Genomic DNA, 12,452 nt, shown 5'->3' on the forward strand with positions numbered 1-12,452 from the left:
AATTCAACTTTACATACCTTTTACATACATGCAGTATGCGACACTGCTGACTCTATTAATCAAACGCAGAAAGTAGAGATGAAACGGTTACCGGTTTCACAGTAAACCGCGGTAAAATTAATGACGGTTAGTACCGTTTGAACTTTAAAGTATCGTTAAAACCGCGGTCGATTACCGTGGTGTGAAAACTCGGAGATTCAGAGATATTTCAGCCTTCTAAGAAGACCAAGTCTGACGTTTGGTCATATTTTGGGTTTTATAAGGATGCAGAAGGAAAGTTAATTGAAGATGACCACCCTGTCTGCAGAACATGCCGAAAGAAAATAGCGGCGAAAGGGGGCAACACATCAAACCTTACGAGTCATTTCGCGACCACCACCCGCTACTTTTCAGAGAATGCAAGGTTAACTTTAACGTAGAAGTCTGTGGGGACTTCGAAATAGAAGAAATGTCATGGTTTGTGTGGTTTAACCTATGCTTATGGTTCGTTTATCATATAAAATGAAGCTTTTAGCGTCAAAAAAAAAGAAACAATCGGTGAATCAGCTGTGAATCGAAACTAAAGCTTTTAACACATTTCTGTGGAGCAGTGTCTCCAAAATGAGCTCTGAGTTAACGAGACGCTGCAGAGGTTCAATCTGCACAGCCCCCCTTTCTCGCCTCACTTGCAGTGTTTACTCTGAGAGGAGAATAACACCGTCTCAAATCACTCAGTGTCCCCTACGTAGAGCGCTACTGTTCAAACAAACACGATCATCATTAACCAGCAGTTGAGTTTTAAATAGGGAATTTGTAGCCTGTTGTTAATGTTGATTATAGATGACTTAGTCGAACATTTCCTGCACTCTTTGGGTGAAGGATTTGCTATTTCATGATCCACGAAGTGCACTACATAGGGAAGATAGTGTGCTTTGAGACGGGACCTTGCGCGAGTAAACGCTGCGTGCTGCTTTTAGGAAAAGCAGAGTTTCAGAGTTTAAACTGTAGGAGTGTTTCTGCCGCAGCTCAGATGCGCGTTAATTTTAAGTTATGTTTTAGTTTTAAAATGCTTTTAGAGAAGCAGCTCCACAGGTGAACTCACACTGTGTGAGTTCTACACTGTCTGCAGCTCACAGCACGTCACGCAATTCCTCTGTGATTTTGGCAATTTTTCCTGGTGCACTGTATTGATTAGGGGTTCAGCGCCACAACGGCACAATAATGCTGCAGTTGCAGTTCGGACAGAAATCCCCCGAGTGCAGCACGTCTTAGAAGTAGTAATTTTCCATTAAGACCCACCTCAGAGTTGGTCGAGATTTAATTTTCTATGCAGGGAAATCCCTAGTTATGGTAATAAATAATAATAATAATAATAATAATAATAATAATTACAGCAGCAATAATAATACATTTGCTATTCTTTTGTTTACAGAGTATTACAAGTATTGTAAGTAATACAAAAGTAATACTAAAAATGTATTGACCTTATTTTTTAATGTTTATGCAAACAAAAAGTGCATACTGCTGCCAATTCTATTTGTGTTAATATAAAAGTTGGTGAAACGAGTTTCAGTTTGTGTATCAGTATTTAATTTTTATTTATTTTACTTTTTAAAACATTTGAACAGTATCGCGATAATACTGATAATCGTGATAATTTTCGTCACGATAATCGTGATATGAAATTTTAATATCGTTTCATCTCTAGCAGAAGGTAAAATGCATCCTATATTCCCCTGACACACAACAAATAAAAGTACAGGATATGAATTGTGAGCCTACTGCTGGGGTTCAGGCACTAGTTCTAGCCATGTCATGCACGTCATCATACAGAGTACAACACTAGAGTGGGAATCAGTAGAGGCCCTACGAAACAATGTTATCACAATCCTTGACCTACAGTACAGTTCTGTTGAGGCTTGGGATGTGTTAAGTATTGTGATATGACATGTTGTGACATTGTGATGTATGGCTATTGACTGTCTATATTTTCTCCAGAAGTAATCTTTCTTTATCTAAATTAATTTAGACTTTGCTATTGTCCCTAAAATCATTTATTAACAAAGCAAAAACAGAGTTATGGAAGCCACATTGCAGAAGCTTCCTCCTACATTTACATATATAACACATGATCTTATCCAGAGTGACTTACGTTAGGTGAATGTAGTGTAGTCTGAGAACTCATTGGTTTATCCATGACATTCCTGGCTAGTTGGAGATTTAAACCTCAGAATCTGTTCTGCATGCAGGCCAATGGTTTTTTCCGCTATGTCATTCAATCAGAGCTCATTTAAGGAGAGCCCGGCCTCTTCCTATTGCTATCACCTTACCAAAAACATAACTGCTATAGGTTGGCTGTGAGCAAAAATCTAGACAGCTAAAAAAAAGCTGATAAAAGCCTGGTTTTCATCAAAAAGGGGGGAAAAAGACTTCTCTACACCATCTTGTAGACTAAGAAAAAAATTGCTGCACTATTGTTCTAACAATGAACTTAATACACACTAAAATACAATAATGGAATAACATTCCTGGGCTAATATCGTGATGAGTTATATCAGTTTTCATCTGTTACTCAAAGAGAACACAATGAGCTGTATTGTGACTGTGAAGGAAAGATAGCACAGCTAGTTAGACTGCTGCATAGTCACATGGCCTGTATCATTATATAGTGAAAAAAGATGCTGTCAGATTTTTGTTTTGTTCTCCCCCTCTGAGCATGAGGAAGCAGTTGACAATGATTTGTTGCCCGTAGTTCAGAAAGATATGGTGGCACCATGGTACGTATCAGAGGAGGCCTGAGCTGGCCTTAGGCCTTCATCCTCCCAGACTAATATTACTGTCATGCAGCGGGGAAGAGATTTGCTGCTACATTGGGAATTTGCCATGACCAAATTGGTAGAAAACAGAAATAAATAAATAAATTGTTAAAAAGTAAACAGCCAAACAGCCATCTCAAGACTGTGTACAACATCTGCCACATCATCTTAATGATTTCCTCCTCAGGACACTTGCAATTGATTTCTCTCTGCAGGCCTTTCAATAATATATTTTTTTTTCTGCTCAATTTATGGTCCATTTCTTGGTTGTCATAGAGTGTTTTGGACAGGCCGCTGCAGTTCGATATGCATTTCATCTCAGCCAGACTTGCACTGAACGTGCTTCAGGAATTTCGTCAGAAAGTTCAGTGTTCAATCAGTTGAAATAACACGCTCATCTGCGAGTTCCTGATTCAGTACACTGATTGTTAAACAGTCGTTCAGCAGGTGTCGTGGAGTTATTAGTGCTCTGCCTAATTTGCTCCTCAAACACATTAGACACACAAAACTCTCTGTGCCATTTCTGCCACCTCTGTTCAACACCTTTCTGTGAGCACAAAGGGAGGCTCTCTCAGAGGACCTGTCTACTCTGCTGTCTGAGAACCACACATGGAGCTGCAAATCAGTGTTATCAGGCCCACTGTCCTGTTCTCCAGGCTTACAGGTACAGCTCAGACAATGGCCACGCTTCAACTCTTTCACTTTCTATCTGCCCACTGGCAGCTGAACATTGTGTTGAGGGCAGAGCCCAAAAAAACAAATTTAAAATATCAGTTCTCTCTGTGTTGTTTATCTGTTAGCACAATAGCACTTTTTGCAAATGTGTTCAGTTGACTGTGCCCTTAAAAAAAACGGCACAACACCTAAACGCCAACAAAACCAGTTTTTACTGTCTCTCATTATCCCTTAGAATTAACAGACTGTTTTTGGTACTGTGCCTTAAAGATATAGATATGACCTCTGTTCCGATTTTCTGCTCTTTATTGTGCCTGTGGCTGAATAATGTTGGCAAAATGACAGATATCCGTTGTCCAATACTGTGACGGCAATTTAGGTGGTGATGGAACTTTCCCTACAGTTTTTCAGCTGGCCCCTCTTGGAGAAGACCACCTGCATAGTGCCCCCTTGGTAATTATTGTGCTAACTTTTCCCACTTATAACTTATGACAACATTGTTGATAATATAGGCTACAATAAATAACTAAATAAATAATAAAAATTTGTAAATTGTGATTTTTATATAAAACAATATAAAAACTGAGAGCAGAAACACTCCTTATAACTTCTATGTGAATGGGTGGGGCTGAACTTCTCCAGACCAAATAAGTGAATATATGTAAATGCAATTTTTTTGTGACAGCAAATTGAAAATGAGCTGTTTTTTGCAGCTTAATTTCCATAAATTAGACCATCAGAGAGTGAATGGTATGTTTTGAAACTTTAACGTTTACATGCTACAACAAAGTATTTTATTTAAGAAATGTGAAGAAAATGTGTTTTTTTCCATGAGATGAGCCCTTTACTGGTGGCAGAAAAACAGTCAGCTGTGTGTGTGCGTGTGTGTGTGTGTAAAAGATGGAGAAGAGAACAAGTGTGTCCTTTGGTGGTGCATTGTGTATGCAGCATTGCTCGGGGCGGCCACGGTTCACAGGCTTTAATTGCTTGCATTTCACACACATTGCCTTTTTAAATATGATGGGCTAATTTCAATGTTTCCTAAATATTGGAAACCTAAGCTGATTTGCATAGCCTAACAGGTATCACTGTGTGGCATGTAATTAGTCCCAGAACACTGTCCAACTGGTATCAAAACAGCTTAATGATCCTATTATAGATTCTTTCATGTCATGTAACTGTCATCAGCTTGATAAATGGCATTTTTGTGGGGCAGCTGCCGCACATCTGAGAATGGAATAATTTTGGAGCGTGGCAGTAATAGCTGGGTGTGTTTTAATGGATTTTCACTTGTATATTGGAAAGTATGAAGTAGAAGTTGTTTGCTCAACTCTGTATCTATAAAAGGGTGAATAAACAATACATATTACAATCTTTATCTGTAGTGCACAGTGTAAATACAATAGTTACCAGTCTGAAGGCTCTATAGTGCTTATAAACCTTGTTCTTAGTTTTGTTCTGTGTGACCTTTTGATATTTCTGAAGTGTATTTGTTTACATATGATCATTTAGTTCACACTTGGGTTTTCATACAAAATGAATTGCTGGGGAATTTATAGCGATTAATATCCTTTACATCATGCTCATTATTATGGTATATAGTAGGTGGGTTGGTGAGTAAATAATTGCAACTAGATACCAGACATTCACATTAAAAGCTCTCCCAACAATGAAGTTACTGATTAAACAGTCTGCACATAACACAGTAATATATTTGTTGTTTTATCTCTGTACTCAGTACATTGTGTTTGATATGTCTATGAGGCTAAAGTGCTTTAATTTGATGGTATTTACATATATATTGGAGGAACCATAGCCGAATCGCAGTCTTTTTTTTTTTTTTACAGTTTCCCCGCTACAGGGAACCAAAAGTAATCACAGTTTGCTGTTTAGTTTTTTATAACCGACTGTGTGTTGTGCCATTAGCATAAATTAATCAGAAACATAGTTAAAACGCGAGGTGTCAAGCAACACATTGGTTAGATTAGCTTAGTTTAGCAATAGCAAACAATCTGGCAGACCACAGAAGACAGGCGTGAGTGACTGCAGAATACTTCCATCAAGATCAGTGATGACATACATTCTTAAAAATGAAGCTTCTTACATGGTTCTATGGAATCCTTACATACGTTCTTTACATTTTAAAAAGGTTCTTCACTCTCACATCTCAATTACAGAAATGGATCTTGGAAGAGCTACCCATATAAAGATTCTCTGAGAAACCAAGTGTTTCTTCTATAAGGAACAGCTCCAGGGAACTCTTTTTGGAACCCTTTTTTAAGAGTGTATATATGTCTCAGACTACCATAAAGAGAAGAATCCAAAAGCCTGACCTCCACATTAGGTGCAAACCACTGGTAATTCTCAATGACAGGCCAGAAAGCCTGTGGAGTTTTGGGAAGAGGTTTGTATGAGAGGAATATAAGCCTGTATCAGAGTGTTAGAATGATCTAAAGTATACCACCTCATCTGAGAAACCTAGTGGCATGGATTGTGCTGGTTATGTGAACCTTGCAGCAGGTCACTGATTCCAAACATATTTCTAAAGCACATGTGTCAGGCTTCAGTCCTTGCAAGCCAAAACACTGCAGACTTCAGCACACTGCCTCATTAAACACACCTGATTCAGCTCATCAGCTAATTAGCAGGGCCTTCATGGACTGACTTCAGAGCATTAGATGAGAGTAAACACAAATATTCGTAGCACTTTGGCCCCAAAGGTCACCAGTGTGGCAACACTGTTCTAAAGCAACATTCCATTTTTCCCACAAAAGCTTCAATGCTGAAAAATATAATGTTCTTGACTGGTTTATGCCAGTCAGTCTCCTTGGCTGAAAGTTATGCAGACACATATTTACATGTATGAATACTTGATTAGGAAGGACATTTGGCACTTCCAAGGATTTCATCTTTGTTTTGAGTAAGGGGGATATGATAGAAGAGGAAGTGCTTTTCTTCCTATGGTGTAAATAAATAAAAGCATCACACTGAGATTAGATTTACTTCTAAACGCCATGCAGACTGGTGTCAAGTCGATATATTGAGCCAAATGTAAAGGGTTTTTTTTTCTTTTTTTTATTGTTAACTGATAAGGACACCAACGTTGCCAATAACTATAGCCAATAATTATGTACAATAGGCTTTTAAATATAATTATATAGTAGTCTCCTTTTTAAATGGTCTGTATTTAAGGACAGTGACACATTTGCATTATATTGGTCATCAGCCACACTGCTCTCAAAATGTTGGCACTGGCATCAGCCCATGAGAAACTATTGGTCAACCCAGGAATGGAGATTTGTACTAAATGTAGGTATTTTTATGAATCACTTTACACTTTATGAACCTTTATTTACCAGTTTTTTTTATTATTATTTTTTAAATATAAATCAATTGCATTTTACTGTTGCCAGTACATTTGGACATGAACTGTTTTTCTCTCCTGTTTGAGTCGAGAGCTGAACTCTGTGGTGCTGTATGTGACCTGGAATAGAGCTCTTCTCCTCCAGCACCCTCTCTCACGTTTACAGGCAGGCCAGGGCTGATAAGAGAGCCCCCAAGGACAGAGCAGAGAAGGCTTCGGCCGGCAGACAAAATATGTAATCTCTCACCAAAATCGATTTCCTCACCATCAGAAATCGAAGAACAAAGAGCCGTCACATCATAGACATGTCCCTATGGTGTAGCACGATAAGAAATCAGCCCCAGAATAGGGCAGTTCTCCATCAGCCTAGTGTGACATTTTAGCTCTCACCTTCAAGACATTTTCTGAAGGGTAAGTCCAGGAGTAGGCCTGGACCAGTGGGGCATGAGGACATGGGATTTGATGTGGGCAAAGGTCAAAGGGGGCTTGTATTATAAAACTGTTAAATATTCAGGTCTTTAAACTTGAATAAATGACAAAATACCCAACAGTAGTCTTTTTCATAGCCAGGAAAAGTAGTATGTATGGTATTACACCCAGATAAATCTGTGCCAGCTAGCTTCATCTGTATATAGTATACAGGGAAGCACAGTCATATCGATATCAGCAGATATTTGCCTAAAAAATTGGCATCAAACAGACATAGAGATTTGACTGATATTTCAAACCGATATTTAATCCCTCATTTATTGAATTTTTTTTTCCCTTCCTCTGGAAGAGCTCAATGTTTAGATGATGCTGCACTACTGTGCTAAAATGTCTGCATTTTAGTCATTTTTGTGCATTTTTAACACTACAGAAATAGTAATATACCTTAATATATTCATTTGCTTTAAATTGGAGCAGTTACTGTAGATTATAATACAAATCTAGTAATCTATTGATCATTCTGGCAATTAAAAAGTGATCATAAAAGACTTGTTTCAAAATAGCCAACCTGACATAAGATTGAGAAATTTTGGAATATATATGGTTTCTGCAAATTGGCATCAAACCTTTGACAGTTCATTGAACAGGTGAGTTTAAAATTAAATTTTTATCATTGCTCTTTTCCCTAGCTGCGGTCATCCTAGAAAAATATCACCAAGAAAAGGTCCAAAAACTGCAAATCGAAAAGTCCAGCAGGTGGCAGTAGTTAAGTGTTCTGTGGAAATTGTCACTGACCATTGAGATACATCACAGGCTGAAAGACTGAATCACTATCCCCTGATTGAACTTAAGTAAATCCTCATGACCACTTGCTGTTTTTCTGTGGTCTCTGTTTCTTTTCTGCTTAATGAAGATAATTGGTGTCAGCACCAGAAAACAATGGATTCTTAATATGTGCTGGGATCAATGCTCAGGGGCCATTTGGGGAATAGAATAGCGTGTAAATAAAAATGTAAGGTCAGCAGAATGGCTCAACTTTAAGCTTGACTTTACACAGCTTTTACTGTAGAATTAAGGACTAATTTAAATAAGCAAAACAAAGCTATTCAAATTTGCTGAATTGACTGGAGTGTAATGGCTGGAAGACTGTCTTTATATGAGTTTGGTTTCATGTAAGGGTGTAGTGATTTCAACACAGCATAAAAAAATTGGTGTATGAAAACTGTATTGCTGATATGACCCTCACTGTCTTCTGCAGGTGTCTCATTTGCCAACTTTCATACCGTCAGTGATCAAATAAGCAGGCGGGGAGGAGGGAGGGACTTATGATATACATGCACCCACCCTCAAATGGCTTTTTTTCCTGACATTACTTATAAATTCTAGGTGTTGTGATTTTTGGGAGTGGTGCAGCCAAATCCATTTGTATTTTTTATAATTATAAACAAGAACACAAGACGCTGAAAACCGAATTGAATCTTGAATTGCAAGTCATAAGACTGAAAAGATGTCTATCATTACACTCCTGGACCCTGTTTTGCACCTCCTTCTTTCATGTGGCTAACCTCTGGATTGTTAAGATTTTAACCACTGGGATTTACACTTTGTAGTCAAGTTCTCCAGCTAGTCTTTAGCACATAATTTGCTATGTGGCATGCAAAACGGCACATAATTGCCTGCGATGATCTTCATTTTTGTGTTCTATTCAAAAGCAGGTCACAATTTTGTATGGCACTGTTCGTTTCCTTACACCAGAAGTCAGTGTTTACAAGAAGATGGCTCCTATATTAGTCATCATGAACCATCTGTGTTAAAATGCAGCGTATAGTAGCAAGATGGTGAAAAATGACCAGGTAAAGTAAAGGTTAACCAAACTGGTGCTTTGTTTAAGCAAACTAACTTGGCTACCTAATTAAAGTCGTAAGAGAAACTCTTAGATGAACTGAAGGAGTGGCATTGCCTCTTTTAAGTAGTGACAGTCTAAAGACATTTTTCCCTCTTACGCAGAACAGCAGAGGTAGGTGCTGTCATAGTATTGGAAAGGATTTCGGTTGTCGAATGTAGCTTGTTTTCACTGGTATAACATCTGTCTAAAATGTGTCTCAGACTCCGTCTACATCTGATCGTTTCATATATTTTGTGTATTTACATTTGAGTATCAGGATTAATTCCAGATAGAGATTATCCACATGAAATGACCAGGTGTGAAATGCATCTCAGATCACATTTAAATCTATTTTAAATGTGTCTTGGGTGCATTTACACCTGCATTTTATCTGGATAACCCTGGTACTCAGGAAGCATAAAATTAACAGATGTAAACAGTCCTAGTTTCCGTCCTTAAAGGGGAATTCCCCTGATTTTTCAAAATATATGCAGAATTCAATTGCTAAATTGTAAACAAAGTAATTCAAAAAGTAATTTTGTTGTCTAACTGTGCAGAGTCTGCAAGCAGCACATCGTGCCAGCAGAGCAGCGCCGCTTGGGGCAGTGGGGTGGTTAGATGCCTTGCTCAGGGGTACAATCAGGCACACCCAGTCAGTGTTGGGATTTGAACCTGCAGTCTTCCGGTTGCTAACTCACCTATCCTACCACTCCTACCGTACAATGACTTGTTCATGTAGTTTCTTTACCACGAATGGTCTTTACCAACTAAGTTTAGATCAGAACCTTCTCAAAACTGTCGCCAATTTCAACCAGCTTTTTCATATCCATTTCACGTAATAACTTTCTGTGAGGGAGCTTTTAGAGACATATGTTTCAGATGTCTGAAGTAAGTCTCTCTACAACAGAGCATTTCACATCAAACCATGCTGAATGACTTCATTTACACCTTAACCATTAAATTTTGCAGAAATTTTGAACAATCTCTTCAATTCCACTTAAATCAGTCTTTGAAATATCTTACTCTTCTGGCAAGATCCCAAATATTTCTGACTGAATGCTGATGACAGTGAAAGTGAGTGAATCGTGACTTGTTTATATGTTAAATTCAGGTCTGTATCTATATGGTTGCACCTAAAGTCTACTCCTCTCCAGCTCCACCTATTTCTCCTCCTGCCTCTCTCTCTTTCTCTCTCGCTCACGCTCAGCCCCTCCTCTCCGCGGAAACTCGCAGCCTCTCAAATAAGAGCATGCTTCAAACTCGCACAGCAGAGTGGGTCAAACTCTCCTGTTCATCTCTCCTGCTTTCTTCTCCTCCTCATTCCTCGTGGCCTCTTCTTGCGCTCCTACTCTAAGCCAGTGGTCCTGGAGTGCCCCTCCACTGCCTGCTCTAACACACCTGATCCATCTATACAGCTGATTAATAAGGCTTTCCTTGCAGTGGAGTGGGTGTGATAGAGGAGGGAAAACACTGGGACGTGCAGGACAGGGGAACTCCGGGGTTGGGAACCTCCACTCTAAAGAAATCCCCAGGGGTCTCGCACAGCCTGGAATTGGGGGCCTGGGGGTGCCTGGGGCTGCCCGGCCCCTGCAAGCCCGCAGCGGAGGGCACCTGGGCACTGGGGAACTGGAGTGCGGAGGCCGAAGCAGAGTCAGGAGGGCATGAGCCAGAGCAGGGGGCCATGCTGAGCACAGTGTGGGAAACGGAGGGGCTGCAGACGCTGGGCATCGTGGTTATCGTGTGCGCCTCGCTCAAGCTGCTGCATCTGCTGGGGCTCATCAGCTTCTCTGAGGGTAAGAGAGGATCAGGCTGGGTGTATGAGTTTAGGCATGTGGTTCCATTAGTATGAGAACATGAGATCTGGCTACATGCTGGCAGAATGCTGCTGTTATTGCTTCAAGAAGATGGTGAAATGGTTGTTTTGTGAGTCGTAGAAGTTGTGTTGTGAGCGTGGGTTGGGCTTTGGGCAGTCACGATGATGCAAATAAATTAAGAAATTCATAAATATTCACTTTCTTGATAAATTGGTGGTGTTTGTTGGCAAGTTAGATGCTAATTATTCTAAATTTCTCAATAAGAAAAAGAACCTAAGAAATAGCCATTCATGTGCATTTTTTACCACATAACCGCCTTCTAGTTTTTGCTCAAGTCTTTCTGTACTGTACTTTAAATGGTTTGTTGTTGTTCATTTAAGGGGGCATTCCACTGATTTTTCAGAATCTTTCAGAAATTTCAGAATTTCTGCAATATTAAATTGTTGAAATGTATAGGAATCAGACAGTGAACCCAAAATTGTTCACAGTGGTTGTAATGGGAACAGACATCTGAAGTGTTTAATGCCTCTAAAAGCTACATCACATGAAATGATTCTGAATATGCTGCTGGATGCCTGAGACATTGCTTTGTGATGGTTGTGACCAAATAAATTATTTTAAATAAATTAGTTTTAGGCAAAATAGTCCCCAAGGATTTTTTCCCTAAATTTAACACTGTTTCACCATTAAAATAATGTGCAGTTTCGCTGACTGATTTACGTAGAGAATAAAATGACAATATTTGTGTTGTAGACATCGCAGGTCTTGGTTCTACTGCTGTAAAGAAATCGGAGTCAGTGAGTTTCTCTACAATTTTACATTAAACCACTAAAAATGAGTTTTTCATCACAATGATCGAGTTATTCAGAAACTTTGAAACGTCTGTGGAACTTGGCATTTTTTGTATTTGGCCATTTTTTTAAAACTCCAATTATTTGATTAACTGGCAGAATAATCGGTATATTACTCTATTCCTGTCATCAATGTTGACAGCCCTAGTTGGGTTTTGTTAGGAGTTGTGGGTTTGTTGGAGAAGTCCAGAGAGCAAGCTCTCTGTGATTTGAACTGGGTGTAGTATGTAAACATTGCTTGAGACACGAGGAAGAGGAGGTAGATAAAGTAAAGCAAGTCCAGTTTACAAAGCTGCTGGCAAGACACAATGATGAAGTGTTTTGGAAAAAGGTTCCAAGTGTTTTAACTGATGTTGTTATGAGAGCAGGTGAGAGACGTTGGCATGCTGGGGCCTTTTCCCACACTTAAAAGTACTGTATCTCAACAGCTGTTGTAAATAATTATGATTTAATCACACCTTTTCCCAGCCCTCTTCAACCTGTGCTTCGAGTTTCCACTCCATAATGTTCCAGAGAGGTTAGTCCATTGCATAAACAAGGTACTTTTGGCTTGATAACATCAACCTACATCAACTGTATGAATACAACATTTAATGCAATACAGTAGTGTTGTATGTGATGGTTTTAATGTGAGACCTA

General features: G+C 39.1%; 1 protein-coding gene across 8 annotated transcripts in view; it reads left to right on the forward strand.

Moving 5' to 3' along the window:
- Positions 1 to 12,452, forward strand: part of kcnip4 (Kv channel interacting protein 4) — a 195,422-nt gene that overhangs the window by 134,471 nt on the left and 48,499 nt on the right. The window contains exon 1 of one of the 8 annotated variants that reach the window (XM_036597406.1): positions 10,830 to 10,941. The exons of the other annotated variants lie outside the window; for them this stretch is intronic. Coding sequence (XP_036453299.1) covers positions 10,830 to 10,941 — 112 coding nt within the window. Of the gene's footprint in view, positions 1 to 10,829; positions 10,942 to 12,452 lie in introns of those variants that run through there. 8 annotated transcript variants of the gene reach the window in all.

This window comes from Colossoma macropomum, unplaced genomic scaffold (genome assembly GCF_904425465.1).
Source record: "Colossoma macropomum unplaced genomic scaffold, Colossoma_macropomum, whole genome shotgun sequence".
Taxonomy (NCBI): domain Eukaryota; kingdom Metazoa; phylum Chordata; class Actinopteri; order Characiformes; family Serrasalmidae; genus Colossoma; species Colossoma macropomum.